The sequence below is a fragment of the Bactrocera dorsalis genome, chromosome 2, assembly GCF_023373825.1.
Source record: "Bactrocera dorsalis isolate Fly_Bdor chromosome 2, ASM2337382v1, whole genome shotgun sequence".
Lineage (NCBI taxonomy): Eukaryota > Metazoa > Arthropoda > Insecta > Diptera > Tephritidae > Bactrocera > Bactrocera dorsalis.
In genome coordinates, this window is record NC_064304.1 from 52,577,959 (window position 1) to 52,592,355 (window position 14,397).

Consider the following 14,397-nt stretch of genomic DNA (forward strand, 5'->3'; position numbering starts at 1 on the left):
AGTTTTAGATTGTAGATTGGATTAGACTAACATATGTATATGTATGTGGAAAGTTTTGTATCGCTTAAGTCATAGGCTCTCGATTTATATACACTAAAGTGAAAAAATAGTTCGAGCTGCAGAACTAAATAGAGAAGGTACCATCTTCTATAAGAGTGTACAACTGCTGGCGTATGCCGATGATATTGATATCATCGACCTCAACACATGCGCCGTTACTTCTGCTTTCTCCAGATTGGACTAGGAAGCAAAACAAATGGGTCTGGCAGTGAACGAGGGCAAGACGAAATATCTTCTGTCATCAAACAGTCGTCGCACTCGCGACTTGGCGCTCACGTCACTGTTGACAGTCATAACTTTGAAGTTGTAAATAATTTCGTCTATCTTGGAAACAGCGTAAACACCATCAACAATGTCAGCCTAGAAATCCAACACCGGATAACTCTTGCCAACAGGTGCTACTTCGGACTGAGTAGGCAATTGAGAAGCAAAGCCCTCTCTCGACAAACAAAAACCAAACTCTATAAGTCGCTTATAATTCCCGTCCTGCTATATGGTGCAGAGACTTGGACAATGTCAACAACGGATGAGTCGACGTTGCGAGTTTACGAGAGAAAAGTTCTGCGAAGGATATATGGTTCTTTGGCCACGGCGAATATCGCATTCTTCTAGTATTATTTTTCCGTATTTTGTGACCCTTGTAATATTTTCGGTTGAAAATGGGAGGCAAAAATACAGTTCGGACTTTTATAGCAAAAATAAAAGATTTTAGAAATGGACTTTCACAAAAAGAAATATCGTTAAAATATTCCATACATAAGTGAACGGTTTGCCATATTAATCGGATTGAGAACATCCACACGTCTAGGTTCGTAAAATCGTGGTCAGTACTAATCATACAAATACTATGGTGTGGCCGGCACAGTCTCCCAATCCCAACCCGATATAGAATATCTGGATGATTGTTAAACACAAAATAGGCAGTGAAATGTTCCGAAATTGTGATGAAATTTTCGCCAGATTGGAAAGAGAATGAAAATCGATCCCTTACAGTTACATTAAAAGTCTAGTAGAAGTGAAGTTATTAAAATTAACAGCTATGCAACTAAAAATTTAAAAAATTTCAGAATATTTAAAAGTTGCAAATGTTTTGAACACATGAATTTTGACTTTGGTTTATGTAATGTCTTTTTACCATTATAAACAAATGAATTAATATTTAAATTTTTAAAATTATTTGTATAAACAAGACCTCAAAAAAAATATATGTATATACATATATGTATAAAGGAATAACTTACCAAAAATTAAAAAAAAAAATGTTTTTAAATAAAATAGTCATTGTGGTTTGTTCGGTCCATTTTGGAGTACGCAGTGTTCATTTGGAGACCATATTGCATTTCGTCAATTAATAGGATCGAGCGTGTTCAAAAGATTTTTCTTAAATTTGCTCCCCGCTCCTTAAAGTTCGTTGACCCAATACCATCGTATACATCTCGCTTAATGCTTCTTCATTTTAAATTGCTGGACAACCGACGGTCCATTCTCTGCCTTTCATTTGTTTACAATGTAATTAATGGAGATATTGACTGTCCCTATTTACTAGGGAAAATTAACTTCAATACTCCTCAGCGGTGTCTTAGATCTGTTTCCCCATTTTACTATAAAAAGGAAAGTACTAATTTCGCTGGATACGCTCCTCTCAAGCGCGCTATGCGGGAGTTTAATACGATTTCCGAGAGGGCTCTTCTAGATTTTTCTCACTCTAGGGTATCCTTTACTAATACCCTCAATTCGGTTTTTTTGTCTAAGTTACCTACCTATTTAACTGTAATTTAATTCTCTATTAGTCTGTAAGAATCAATGTTCATAGACTTAAATAAATAAATAAATGTTTTGACCATAATTAACACTTTACACTTTTAAAAGCTCTTATTAAAGCACAGTAAGTTCTGCTCGTCTCAATACCATGTTTGGAAATGATTTTGCGAGGAGACAGCGGTTATTATATATTATCGCGCACTCCTTCTTTGCTTCTTAGTTTGCCGAATGCGATCAGACGTCATTCAACAACAGTTTCCTATTTCTGCTAATATGCTTATTTGCGTAATTACATGTACGATAATACAATATATGCCGTCTATGCACTGCCTACTTCAAAAGACGCTCTGACACACACAACTGTCTACAAAATATTATCACTCCGATATTCGCATGTACACTGATATACAAATTATTAGTACTAAAGTTCCGACGTTTATATATGTATAAACTTTATTGCCCGGTTTCACAGTCCATACTTAAATTGTGCCCAAATAAAATCTTAGCTAAGCATTGTTGCAGACTGAGTAGTCGCTTGCGTTTCACAGTCAATGTTTAATTTCTATAAAATTTCATTATGACATATGTTTTACAAATATCATCCATAAAAATATGTTTGAAATATTTAAATTATAACAGGCAATACATAAATTTGCGAGGAAAGTTATATCGAAAATGGATGAAAACAACAATTTCACCGCGCGAATCGGAGCACCTATTGGAACTGGTGGAAAAGTATGAAGCAATCATCGAATGCAAGCGGACGGACACTTGCTCGAACGCTAAGAAAGTAGTCGCATGTAAGCGTACCGAAGATGATTTTAACTCAAAACTGTCCATCTGACTGCCATCGAAGTGAAAAACATTGAAGAAATAGTATCTTAATCTGAAAAAAGAGGTAAAAAAGCGAGTTGCAAGGGATAAAAGATCTCTTTATTTAACTGGAGGACCACCATCAAAAAAATTGTTAACTGAATTTGATGAAAAGCTTTTCGAATGTGTTGCATGATGTAATTGCCGTAATAATTTCCGAAATTAACGGAAAATTGTAGCATCATGACTTGATCCAGACCACAGGCCAACGATGTCTATGATACGGAGATTACTATCACATAACGTCTGGACGTGGATGGAAAATATACCTTTTCTGTTACGAAATAGCTCTATATCTATCTTCCCCACCTGTATATAAAAAGATTTTGAGAGAAGTAGTTTTTTGGACTTTCTATACCTGGAGAAATTATTTTTACATGAGTGCAATCAATTGCTGTGAACACGCGAGGAAATTTAGCTAATTTAAAAACGTCTCTCTGGGACTTTTTCAGATCTCTTTCCGTTTTTGGCATACATATGTATATATGTGATCGTCTTTTAATTTAGCAATATGGTGCAAAACTACTCTTATAACTCTTGATACCGTACTTTTAGATACTCCAAATAAATCTCCTACTGTCCTAAACATACTTCCTGTAGCATAAAAGCACAATGAAAGCAAAAACATTTGTTCTGGCGATAGTGCATGATTTTTAAAAGAAATGTATACTTAATTGAGTCTTATAAGGCAAATTAGATGTACCACTTGGTTTTATGCTCATATTTTTTCACAAAAAATAATTTCTTATCATTCTTCCTTTCACAAATAACTGAAATTCAGCTGCTAAGCATATCTTAAGTATGGACTCACAGATTTCACAAATCGGGCATATATCTATGTATCTCAAATTAGTGTTACAAACAACCGTTAGGTAAGAAAAATTATGTTGCAACAAGTTGGGGGAGTATAGAATTAAATTTTAATAATAGACCGTGAACCCAGTCTCAGAACGTTAATCACCAAATACATAAATTGGTTATGATTATGTGTTATCTTTAAGCATAGTGAACGCACCAAAATTTTAACTTATTTTTTTTATAGTATTAGAAGAGAAATCAAATAGGATGACCATTAATATAATCTATTATACATTTTACAACAATGGTTTAGGATAATGTCAATTAGATTTTATATCTAAGCTACCCAATGCACATTCTAGACTTGAAACTAATTTATCGTTGCTAGGAATTTTCGATGACGAAATTGTTCGCACGCCTGCAGTCTCCAACGCCCATTGCGCCATTTTTTGGGCCTCTTTGCGCTTCGACCCCAAGGCGCGAGAATTGGTAATGTAACTGCAACACTGAAAAACATAGCAAGCATATACATACCTACAAATTTAGATATATGGTCTATCTATTATGATATATCAAACTTACCAAATATAAACCATATAATGCACGCAAATTATTTGGATTCAATTTCAAGGCTTGGGAATAGTATATTCGAGCGATTTCCACATTCTCCATTCCACCCTAAAATAAATAAAATACAAAATGATATCAGATAAATGAAAAATAAATGAACTTTGCCGCTAATGCTTCGTCAAGGATCAGCAGCTTCTGGACACTAAAAGCTCACTAAAAGCGAAGACGTTTTTAATAAAGTGTCCACATACATAAACTACACGAAACAAACTTGAATCGAGACGATAAATATAAAACGATTTAAAACCCAAAACAATTTTTTTGAACGGAGCCAATGTTTATTACAAAAAATAAGTTATAAGCAATCGATTATGGAAAATCTGGGCTTATGTGCAATAATATATAATAGCAAAAGCGATTCGTTTTAACAAGCAGCTTTATTAACAAGTAAGGAAGGGCTAAGTTCGGGTGTCACCGAACATTTTATACTCTCGCACGATAAAGTGATAATCGAGATTTCATTATCCGTCATTTACTTATTTTTTTATTTTGATGTAAAATTAATTAGATTAGTAGTTCCTGAGATATGGTTTTTGGTCCTTAAGTGGGCGACGCCACGCCCATTTTCAATTTAAAAAAAACCCTGGGTGCAGATTCCTTCTGCCATTTCTTCCGTAAAATTTAGTGTTTCTGACGTTTTTTGTTAGTCGGTTAACGCACTTTTAGTGATTTTCAACATAACCTTTGTATGGGAGGTGGGCGTGGTTATTATCCGATTTCTTCCATTTTTGAACTGTATATGGAAATGCCTGAAGGAAACGACTCTATAGAGTTTGGTTGACATAGCTATGTTAGTTTCCGAGATATGTAAAAAAAACTTAGTTGGGGGCCACGCCCACTTTTCCAAAAAAATTACGTCCAAATATGAATCTCCCTAATGCGATCCTTTGTGTCAAATTTCACTTTAGTATCTTTATTTATGGCTTAGTTATGACACTTTATAGGTTTTCGGTTTTCGCCTTTTTGTGGGCGTGGCAGTAGGCCGATTTTGCCCATCTTCGAACTTAACCTTTTTATGGAGCCAAGAAATACGTGTACCAAGTTTCATCATGATATCTCAATTTTTACTCAAGTTACAGCTTGCACGGACGGACAGACAGACAGACATCCGGATTTCAACTCTACTCGTCACCCTGATCACTTTGGTATATATAACCCTATATCTGACTCTTTTAGTTTTAGGATTACAAACAACCGTTATGTGAACAAAACTATAATACACTCCTTAGCAATTTTGTTGCGAGAGTATAAAAAACGAATATACGCAATTTTTTTAATACTACAACATTTGCGAACACAGCAGCTTTTTCTTCATCACCTAATTGTTATTTTTCAATAAACAAAGCCAAATCTACAACGTGAATTAGTGTAGTAAAATAAGATACATATTTATTTTGTACGGTAAATTGATCTAAATTAGCGCTGAAATTTCAAGGGATGACATATCTCGATACGAAAAATTAAAAATATACTTGTATGTCGAATGTCAATTGGAGCTGGTACGTAAAAATCAGATATGTTTTAGGTGCTTAGGACAACACGCAACAAAATGTTGCTTTAGAACATGGAAATGTAGAGTATGTTAGAAAATATACAATAATCAATATCAAAATTTGTAGGTGACAGACGGCAGGTATGCGAATTTGAAACTCTCGAAAACAGCTGATTGTAATTTTTATAATATTTTCAATGAAAATGGATGGAAGATAAACATTGCGGTTGTTAGCCTATCAATTATTACAAAACAATTTTTATTACAAAAACATATCAACACGTTATTTTTAAAACTGATTAAAATTTAACAATGTTGCCAACGAAAATGCAGCTAACTTTGAGAATTAAATGGGAGTTAGCAACGGGTAGGAGGAAGATTGCAAAATTTCGAAATCAGGAAAGTTGATCATTCATGAAGCATCTAAAGCAACATTGCTTGTTGGCATAATTTAAGGCATTATATAAAGTTAGAATTTTCAAAAAATTATTTTTTTTTTTTATTTCCTCAATTACATCATATGTATATTTAAGAATTCACACGAAAAATTTCATATCGTTCCGTGAATGTTTTCGAAGTTACACGTAAATTTGAAAAGGCGTTTCAGAGTGCTTGGGAGTACAATGATAAACTTAAACACGTTTATCTCAAAATGGTGTTTTCAAAGTCTGTGACCAACATTATCAAAAACGGCTAAACCGATTAGTCTCAAATTTTAACACGAGCTTTTTAAATATATATACATATCTTTATTCATAAAAATCGCGTGTCACGTTGTTTGTCCGCGATGGACGCCTAACTACTGAATCAATTTTAAATTTTTATTGCACACCGTGTGCAATTCGATCCAACTTGAGAGACAGGATACCTTACATCTCAATTTATAATCCCAATATTATATTAGCAAAATATTTGTATATTATTCGTGAATTATTTGACAGACTTATTTATTAGCTCCAAAATATTCTAACAGATGGCGCTATATTAAAAATACAAACCTTTTATATAAGCTACAATTTAATAGCATAATCACTAATTAATTCAAATACAAAATAAATTTAGGCTATACCTTAGTTTCAGCAATACGTAGTTATTATGCTATTAAATTTGTGTTTTTAACATATGTAGCTCCATCTATTGAATACTTATTCAATCCAGCCAAAAGTTAACGGCATCTGTTAGAATATTTCGGAGCTAACGGATAATTGTGACTGTCAAATAATAGACAAAGAATTTGTAATAAAATAATATTCCTATCAATAGAAAAATTATTTGCAATAAAATATTGAATTATTCTTACTTTTTCAATTTTTGATGTTAGCATAACCGGCCACGTGTTACTGAAGTATATATGTAAGTATATAAATTCATATTATAGTGAAGATAATACAGTGAAATTATAATAGCTTTTAAATTAATAGTACTTGATTGTTCAAAACTGTTTAATTACAATATACACAGATGGACAAAAGTATTCGCCACTGAACAAGCTATAAATGAATTAGGTTCAAACTATAAAAAAAATATTCGAAATGTTAGTTTTACGTTATACTTCAATAAATACATCCATACATTCATTCTTGACAAAAAAACTCCAATTAAAAATAATAAATTTTAATATTTAAGCTAAAAACTCCAGGAAGTTCAGAAAATGGTTGGACAAAAGTATTCGCCACTTACTGTATACGAAGCTTATGGTCGCCTTAAGAAAAGAAGCTGGAGCGTTTACATAAATATTTGTATCTGGCAATATCATAGTTTGTATTGTATGTGAGAATGTGTCAAAATAATTTACCGTTAGTTTATATTTTGCGCAATTAAGTAAAAATGGGTCGTAAGGGTAAAGAAACCATAGAGGAGGAGAGAAAAATAATTGTGAAGTCATTAACTAGTGGAAAATCCAAAAAGGAAGTGTGCTCTATTGTTTCGAGGCCGCGATCAACCGTGCGCAGCATTTTAAAACGTTTCGAAGAAACAAACACGTACAAAAATTGCCTTCGCACTGGCCGTTCGTGAAACAGACAAGCGAAAAATAACAAGAATGGTGAAAAAATCCCAAAACTGCATCTTCCAAAATTGCAGCAACAATAAATGAAAATTTGGACATAACCGTACACCCTCGCACAGTTCGACGTGTGCTGAATGAAGCTGGGTTCAATGCCAGGGTTTGCCGCAAAAAACCTTGCATAAGTAAGATAAATAAGAAAAAGCGCTTGGATTTTGCAAAAGAATACCAATCCAAAAATATTTCATTTTGGGAAAAAGTGTTATTCTCCGATGAAAGCAAATTTAATATCTACCGCTCAGATGGTCGTATTTTAACATGGCCGGAAAAAAACAGAACTGTAACTTCAGAACTTGCAAACCACAGTGAAGCACGGTGGTGGTGGGGTTATGGTATGGGGGTGTATGGCAACTGCAGGCGTGGGTAATCTCATTTTCATAGATGAGACTATGAAAAAAGAAGATTACTTGGCCAATTTAAAAACAAATTTTATTTCCAACATGATAATGATCCCAAGCATACGGCTGAGATTGTACGGCTTTGGCTTATTTATAATGTGCCCCATTTACTGCGAACACCTCCCCAGTCACCTGACCTTAACCCCATCGAGCATCTGTGGGATTTGCTAGATAAAAAGGTTCAAAATCACAATATAACATCAAAAGATCAGCTTAAAAGAGTCCTTTCAAAAGAATGGCTGAAAATCGGGGCCGATGTTGCAAAAAAACTAGTGCATTCAATTAGAGATGGCAAATATTTGAGTACCTGTGACTTTGTCACTTCTACTTAAAAATCACTGGTCACAGCTGTGACAAGTTTCCTAAAGTAGCAGTGACAGAAATAAACGAACAAAGTTGCAGTCACAGTATCACATGAAAAATTGCGACCGTGACAAAATAGCATTCACCGTGGAATATAAAAAATTGCGACTGTGATGAATTCATATTCATTAAAGCTATGAATTTTCTTCAATTTTAGATAAGTATAAATTGTCTAACATATAAAAAGTAAATTTATCTTTAAACGGGTAATATTTATGTACAAATTAAATTGATTACAGAAACCTCAATGCTGTAGTAAAGCCAATTATAAAACTTTTAATCTTAAAATTGCATCAATTTATATAGTAATTTAAAAAAAACTTATAAAAAGTATTTTATAAGTAACGAAATATTTTTAAAAGTATGTTTTCGTTTACTTTAAATAGTTTCTATTGAGTATCCTTATATTGAAAAAAAACCTTCAGAGAATATATTTATTGTGACTTTAAAAATGTGCGTTTTAAAAAATAACGGATCATGTACATTAATTGTACGAAACGGTTAAAAATCAGTTTGCTTATACTTAATAAAAATTAAAGATGTCTGTGTCAAAAAGAACCAAAACGAGTTATGTGTAGCAATTTTTTAAAGTGGATGCTGTTTTCGCAAAATGTGATATTTGTAAATGCAAAATATCATATAAAACGTCAATATCAAATTAAAAAAAACATATGGAACGGAGGCATCCTACTGTTCGATTGGAAATGGTAATATAATTTTGAAGTTATTATCAAATTGGTATTGTGAAAATATTTTTGCAGACGGAAATTACGCCAGCGCCGCAAAATGCGCCTGTTACTTTTGAAGAGGACATTCCATCAACTTCGACTGCATTACCAAAGCCTTTAACATAAACTAATATCGGTATTCTGCGTGAGACGATTGTCTCATGTCTCTAATAGTGACTATAGTAATTTAGTGATTCTGTTAGTCAGGAGTCTCATTTTAAATGTCAAGAAAATTTACATTTGTGCTATGTTCCGCATAAAAATATTTCTTACCTTCAATGTCCACAATTGCGTCAGTTAATTTTTCCCTAAAACTTTTTTTCGGCATATTTTCCAATTTGTGCGATAATTTTGTTTACAAACAATGTTTTTCTTCACCAATCAGCTGTGAATTAATGGTATTTGCAAGGGTTGCACGAAAACTACAAAAAAGGCATTCATTGTTGATGGTAAATATTTGCAATTGCATAATATTGCAAACTCAAATGCACAAAATTCTGAATTGCCCTAATGTTGTATAACAAAAAATTTAGCCACAGCAACGCATGACCGAGTCTGCTAGTATGCATACATAAGGACATTTCCAACGGTCGCGAACCGTACGTTCGCACGCATTTATAGTTCAAAAAACAAGGAAAACATAATGGTATTTGCAAGGGTTGCACGAAAACTACAAAAAAGGCATTCATTGTTGATGGTAAATATTTGCAATTGCATAATATTGCAAACTCAAATGCACAAAATTCTGAATTGCCCTAATGTTGTATAACAAAAAATTTAGCCACAGCAACGCATGACCGGGTCTGCTAGTATGCATACATAAGGACATTTCCAACGGTCGCGAACCGTACGTTCGCACGCATTTATAGTTCAAAAAACAAGGAAAACATAATAAATTTGTCTTAATTTTTTTTTATGTTTCGATAGCATTTTGCTAGGCCTTTTGTTGGTGCAAAAGGTAGGATCTTTCGATTTTTATTCTTTAATATGTTAGCGACAAACATGCGGTCGCGAACGTGCGATTAATGGAAGTTGCTTTTGGGTGCAACTAGAAAAATAGCGAAATGGAGCAAAATATTTTAAAAGGATTAATTTATATTAAATTGGAATAAAGTAACTTCCTCCTAACTAATTGCACGCTGAAATTTTTCCATTGGTTTTTTATTTATAAGGTTGAGTACCAGTCGCGAACGTACGATTTTTCCATCAAGTTTTTATTTGGATTTTGGAAAGCTTTTCATAAATAAAGCAAACTAATATCCCTTCTATTGATTGAAAAGATATAAACATATACATAAAAGCACAAGAAATATTTATTTAATATTGTTATATTTTGAATAGGCCGTACGAGCAGTTCGTAGCTTAAGATTTTCGTCGTAGGAAATCGAATGCACCATTCTGATACCTGCAATATATCCTTCCATTTTCGATATAAAGTTGGAGATATCTCGGAAATTGTATCAGCTCCAATATATAAAATTTTAATTCCAGTAATGTGCTCTTGTGCACAATTGTGAAAAGAGAATGCATCGTTTAAAACGACATTTTTTGCTCTCGTAATTTGCCAGATTTTTCTTTTCTCAACTGCTCCAACGCCATCGACTGCACCTTCACCATGTGACTTTGTGTTTTTTACAACCAAATTCGGCCAGTAAATCAGGTAAACTCCAAGCAATGCTGTTTTTTTATCTCTTGAATAAGCTTCGTTATGAAAACGTAAACATCGATTTTGCTGTGATTTAAACTATCACTAATTACTGCAAACGACTTAGTTTCATTAAACAACTTGCTTATACATAGTTCAAATGTGCGCTTTGAATTTCATTTCGGCACACCAGCCTATAATTCCTATAGGACAAGTACCCCTGGCGTGATATTTTTTCTTACGTTTTCAAAATAATTTTGTTGAGCCCGCTTTTCAATGAAATGTTGCTTGAAAATTTGTCAGTCGAACTTGTAGTTCATGGAGCAAGTCCGATAACGCAGCAACAGTGCAAGTCAAAATTACACGATCGCTCACTTTCCTCCAGTACTGCCATTTAACATTTGCATTTGCGATTTAGCAAATGTTTGACCCATCTTTATATATATACATAAATATGTGCGTATTAAAATAATAATTAAAAATATGTACTTGTTTAAAAACAAATCAATACGTACGGTCGCGAACGTACGAAATTTTGAAAATCGAAATAAAAAGTTTGATGCACTGTTTACCTGAAGTAATTTTGTTTTCTGATTACTTAACTTGCTTTAGTCGTATTTTTTTAGGCACCTGTTTCCACTCAATGTGAAGTAATAGCAACAAATGACGTTTTCGGTCGCGAACGTACGATTAGATCGTAAATAATAAGCAAAATAAAAATTTACCGTTATTCGATTTTTGTTTGGCCTCTTTGCATTTTTCTTTTCTTATTTGGTATTAATAAAGAGATTTTGTGGAAAAGTACAACCATAACATAAGTTATTCATATAAAATAACTCAAGAGAAAAAATACGTCTAGAATAGCTCAAAGTAAAAACAAATCAGTTTTCAGGTTTCAGGTCAAATTTTTCATGAAAGTACCAAAGAGAGGTTATGAAAACATTATATTCAAAAAATTTAAACATCTTTGTAAAATCGTATTAAAAAAAATTGTATCTTTATTACCATTTTAATTTTTGGTCCTGGTTGACGATTCTGTGGAAATGCTCATATATATTTTTTGTGATTGATTGATTGTGACGTAACAAAGATATGGTTTTACATTTCATTCAAATTGCAACTAGTGACAAAACAATAAAAGCTCTATTAAGAAGCTTTTTTCAAAAACTAAACATTGTTTTAAAAACTAAATATTATAAAATTTGTTATTTGCTTGGAAGGTCTTGAAACGTTGTACTTTTCAATATGCGCCTCTAGCCTCTCCTAATTGTCGGCCTTCAGCTTTTACGTGTTTTTGTAACCTTGTGTCATGTTTCGATATATATCTAAACTCCGAGATCACCCAAACCCTTTGGCTAATGCTTTAGTACATTCCTGCGATCAAACACGACTTAAAAGAAGAGATATGCCTGCGTATTAAAGAGTGACGTATCACCAAAACAGCTCAATCCCTTGCTTGAGCCTGTCTAGTTTTTAAATAGCTTTAAGATTTTATAACTTATTGTTAGGCTTTAAGAAAAAGCAGATCCAATAAATAAAAATAATTTTGAAAAAAAAAATGTTTCGATGTCGTTTCGTGAATGACTTCCCGAACCATTTTTTTGTGAAGATCACGATTGTAGATCTGAATTTCGTATGCACCACGGGGCATTTACAATTTTTAGCAGTACTTTGTTTTGGAATCTTTGCACTGCTTCGATGTATGTATAACGGTGCAGCGCATCTCCAAAGTTGAATTTTGTATGTCGAGATCGGTTTAACGTTTGATTGCAGACTAGGATTTTAATTGAGGTTTTATTTTGCTGTATTGTAGTTCTAGTTCTGCAACTTTTCTTTGTATATGCTCTTTCCACTTTAACTTTGCATATAGCGTCAAACCAAGATATTTTGCCGAGGTGGAGTACGGGATTACTTCATTCTCTATATATAAGGGGATATACGTAGCACTTTTGTTAGTAAAGTTTATATAGATAGACTTCAACTCGTTTAGAGTAATATTCTATTTTTGTGTCCATTCTATAATTAGATTGATTGAAGAATGCATTCTGTTCGACGACTCAGCTTCATTTTTATCGGTAGTAATGATGCAGGTATCATCTGCAAATGTGGCGATTGTGCTGTTTGGCGGCCTAGGCATATCGCTAGTAAACAAAATGTATAAGAGTGGCCTCCGGATACTTCCTTGGTATACCTGTTTTTATTGGCAGTAACTTAGTATATGATGGTCCCTACTTTATTCTGAAGTAGCGGTTACTCAGGTAAGAGGCAAGTAGTTCAGTTAGATGCTGTGGAAAGAGAAGTCTTGATTTATGAAGTAAGCCATGTATGTCATACTCTATCGAGCGCCTGGGGTACGTCAAGAAAAACAGCTCTGCAATTTTGTTTTTTCCATCGCATCTTCTATTATACATATCTGTTATTCTATGAACTTGATCGATTGTGGAATGTTGCGATCTAAATCCAAATTGATGAATTGGTATAAGGTCCTTTTCTTCAATTATGTACAGAAGTCTTCTGATAATTACAACTTCAAGTAGTTTGGACAAAATAGGCAACAGTGAGATTGGATGATATGACGAGGTTTCTCAATATCTCCAAATTTAAGTCCAATCCATTTTCCATGGTAATCAAGGTCTTGGATATTTGTCGAGTGATGAAAAAAAAGTCGGATTGCCAGTAGACATGAAGTCGTATCCAGTGGCCATAACAGCTTTAAATAACCCTCTCCCTTTCGGTGTCGTAACTCTTGAACCACATTGGGAGTGTTTCGAGTTAAAATTGTTTTAGTATAAGTTCTGTGTACAAGTCCATTTTGATATTGTATCTAGGTGGGCTATATATTAATAATAAATGTAATCCTTATATTTCTGAAACTAGATTCAACCGATATGGTCGTGGTTTGGAATTCTGGGACACATATTAATTTCTTCGTAGTGGAGAATATTATCTCTGTTGATACGTTAAGTAAAAGAAACTGCCTTAACGACTGTACGTGCAGATAATGTATTGTCCCTGGTCACCTACAACTCTGCGTAGACAGCTGGTTTGCCGTGCGACAGAACTAGCTGATAACCACTTTAGATGTGCGGAGGAGAGTTTTTACGCGAAAATTAATTGAGTTTTTTTTAATTTGGTATTATTGTTTGTTATTGTTTAAAATTATTTATGTTTTAAAATATTGCTGTGAATAAATTCGAGCATATTGATATACCGCGTGGCGCCAACGATGTTAAGGTCCTCCGGTGAATCCGCTTACGAATTTCCAAAAGAGGAAATATTCAAAATCCACAAAAATCTTAAAAATGTCAACTTAGGAGACATTTTTAAGAGACCAAAAAGATAATATACTAAAATATGTGTACAACCTCATAAGAGGTAAAGTAATTATATTACATAAGAAGGTAGTGATCAAAACGGCAACATTATACAGAGTAATTCAAATTCTGTTTCAACGTGAGCAAGAAATTATGATTCCAATTAATTTAAAATTTCGGTTTAGATGCATATTCAAAAATGGTCATTGGCCAGCTATTGGATAAGATTACAAATTGGTCATAGTAGTTTGGCTCTATATTGTAATATCT

At 33.3% G+C, this 14,397-nt stretch overlaps 1 protein-coding gene across 2 annotated transcripts in view; it reads right to left on the reverse strand.

The window, feature by feature from the left end:
* Nucleotides 1-3,591: 3,591 nt before the first annotated feature.
* LOC105225232 (ER membrane protein complex subunit 2) overlaps nucleotides 3,592-14,397 on the reverse strand; it is a 90,347-nt gene continuing 79,541 nt past the window's right edge. Inside the window, exons 4-5 of one of the 2 annotated variants that reach the window (XM_049448104.1) lie at nucleotides 4,075-4,170; nucleotides 3,592-3,998 (exon numbers count right to left, since the gene is read on the reverse strand). In XM_049448104.1, coding sequence (XP_049304061.1) covers nucleotides 3,813-3,998; nucleotides 4,075-4,170 — 282 coding nt within the window. In that variant the 3' untranslated portion in view covers nucleotides 3,592-3,812. Of the gene's footprint in view, nucleotides 4,027-4,074; nucleotides 4,171-14,397 lie in introns of both variants that reach the window. The other variant, XM_049448105.1, reaches the window with a different exon arrangement.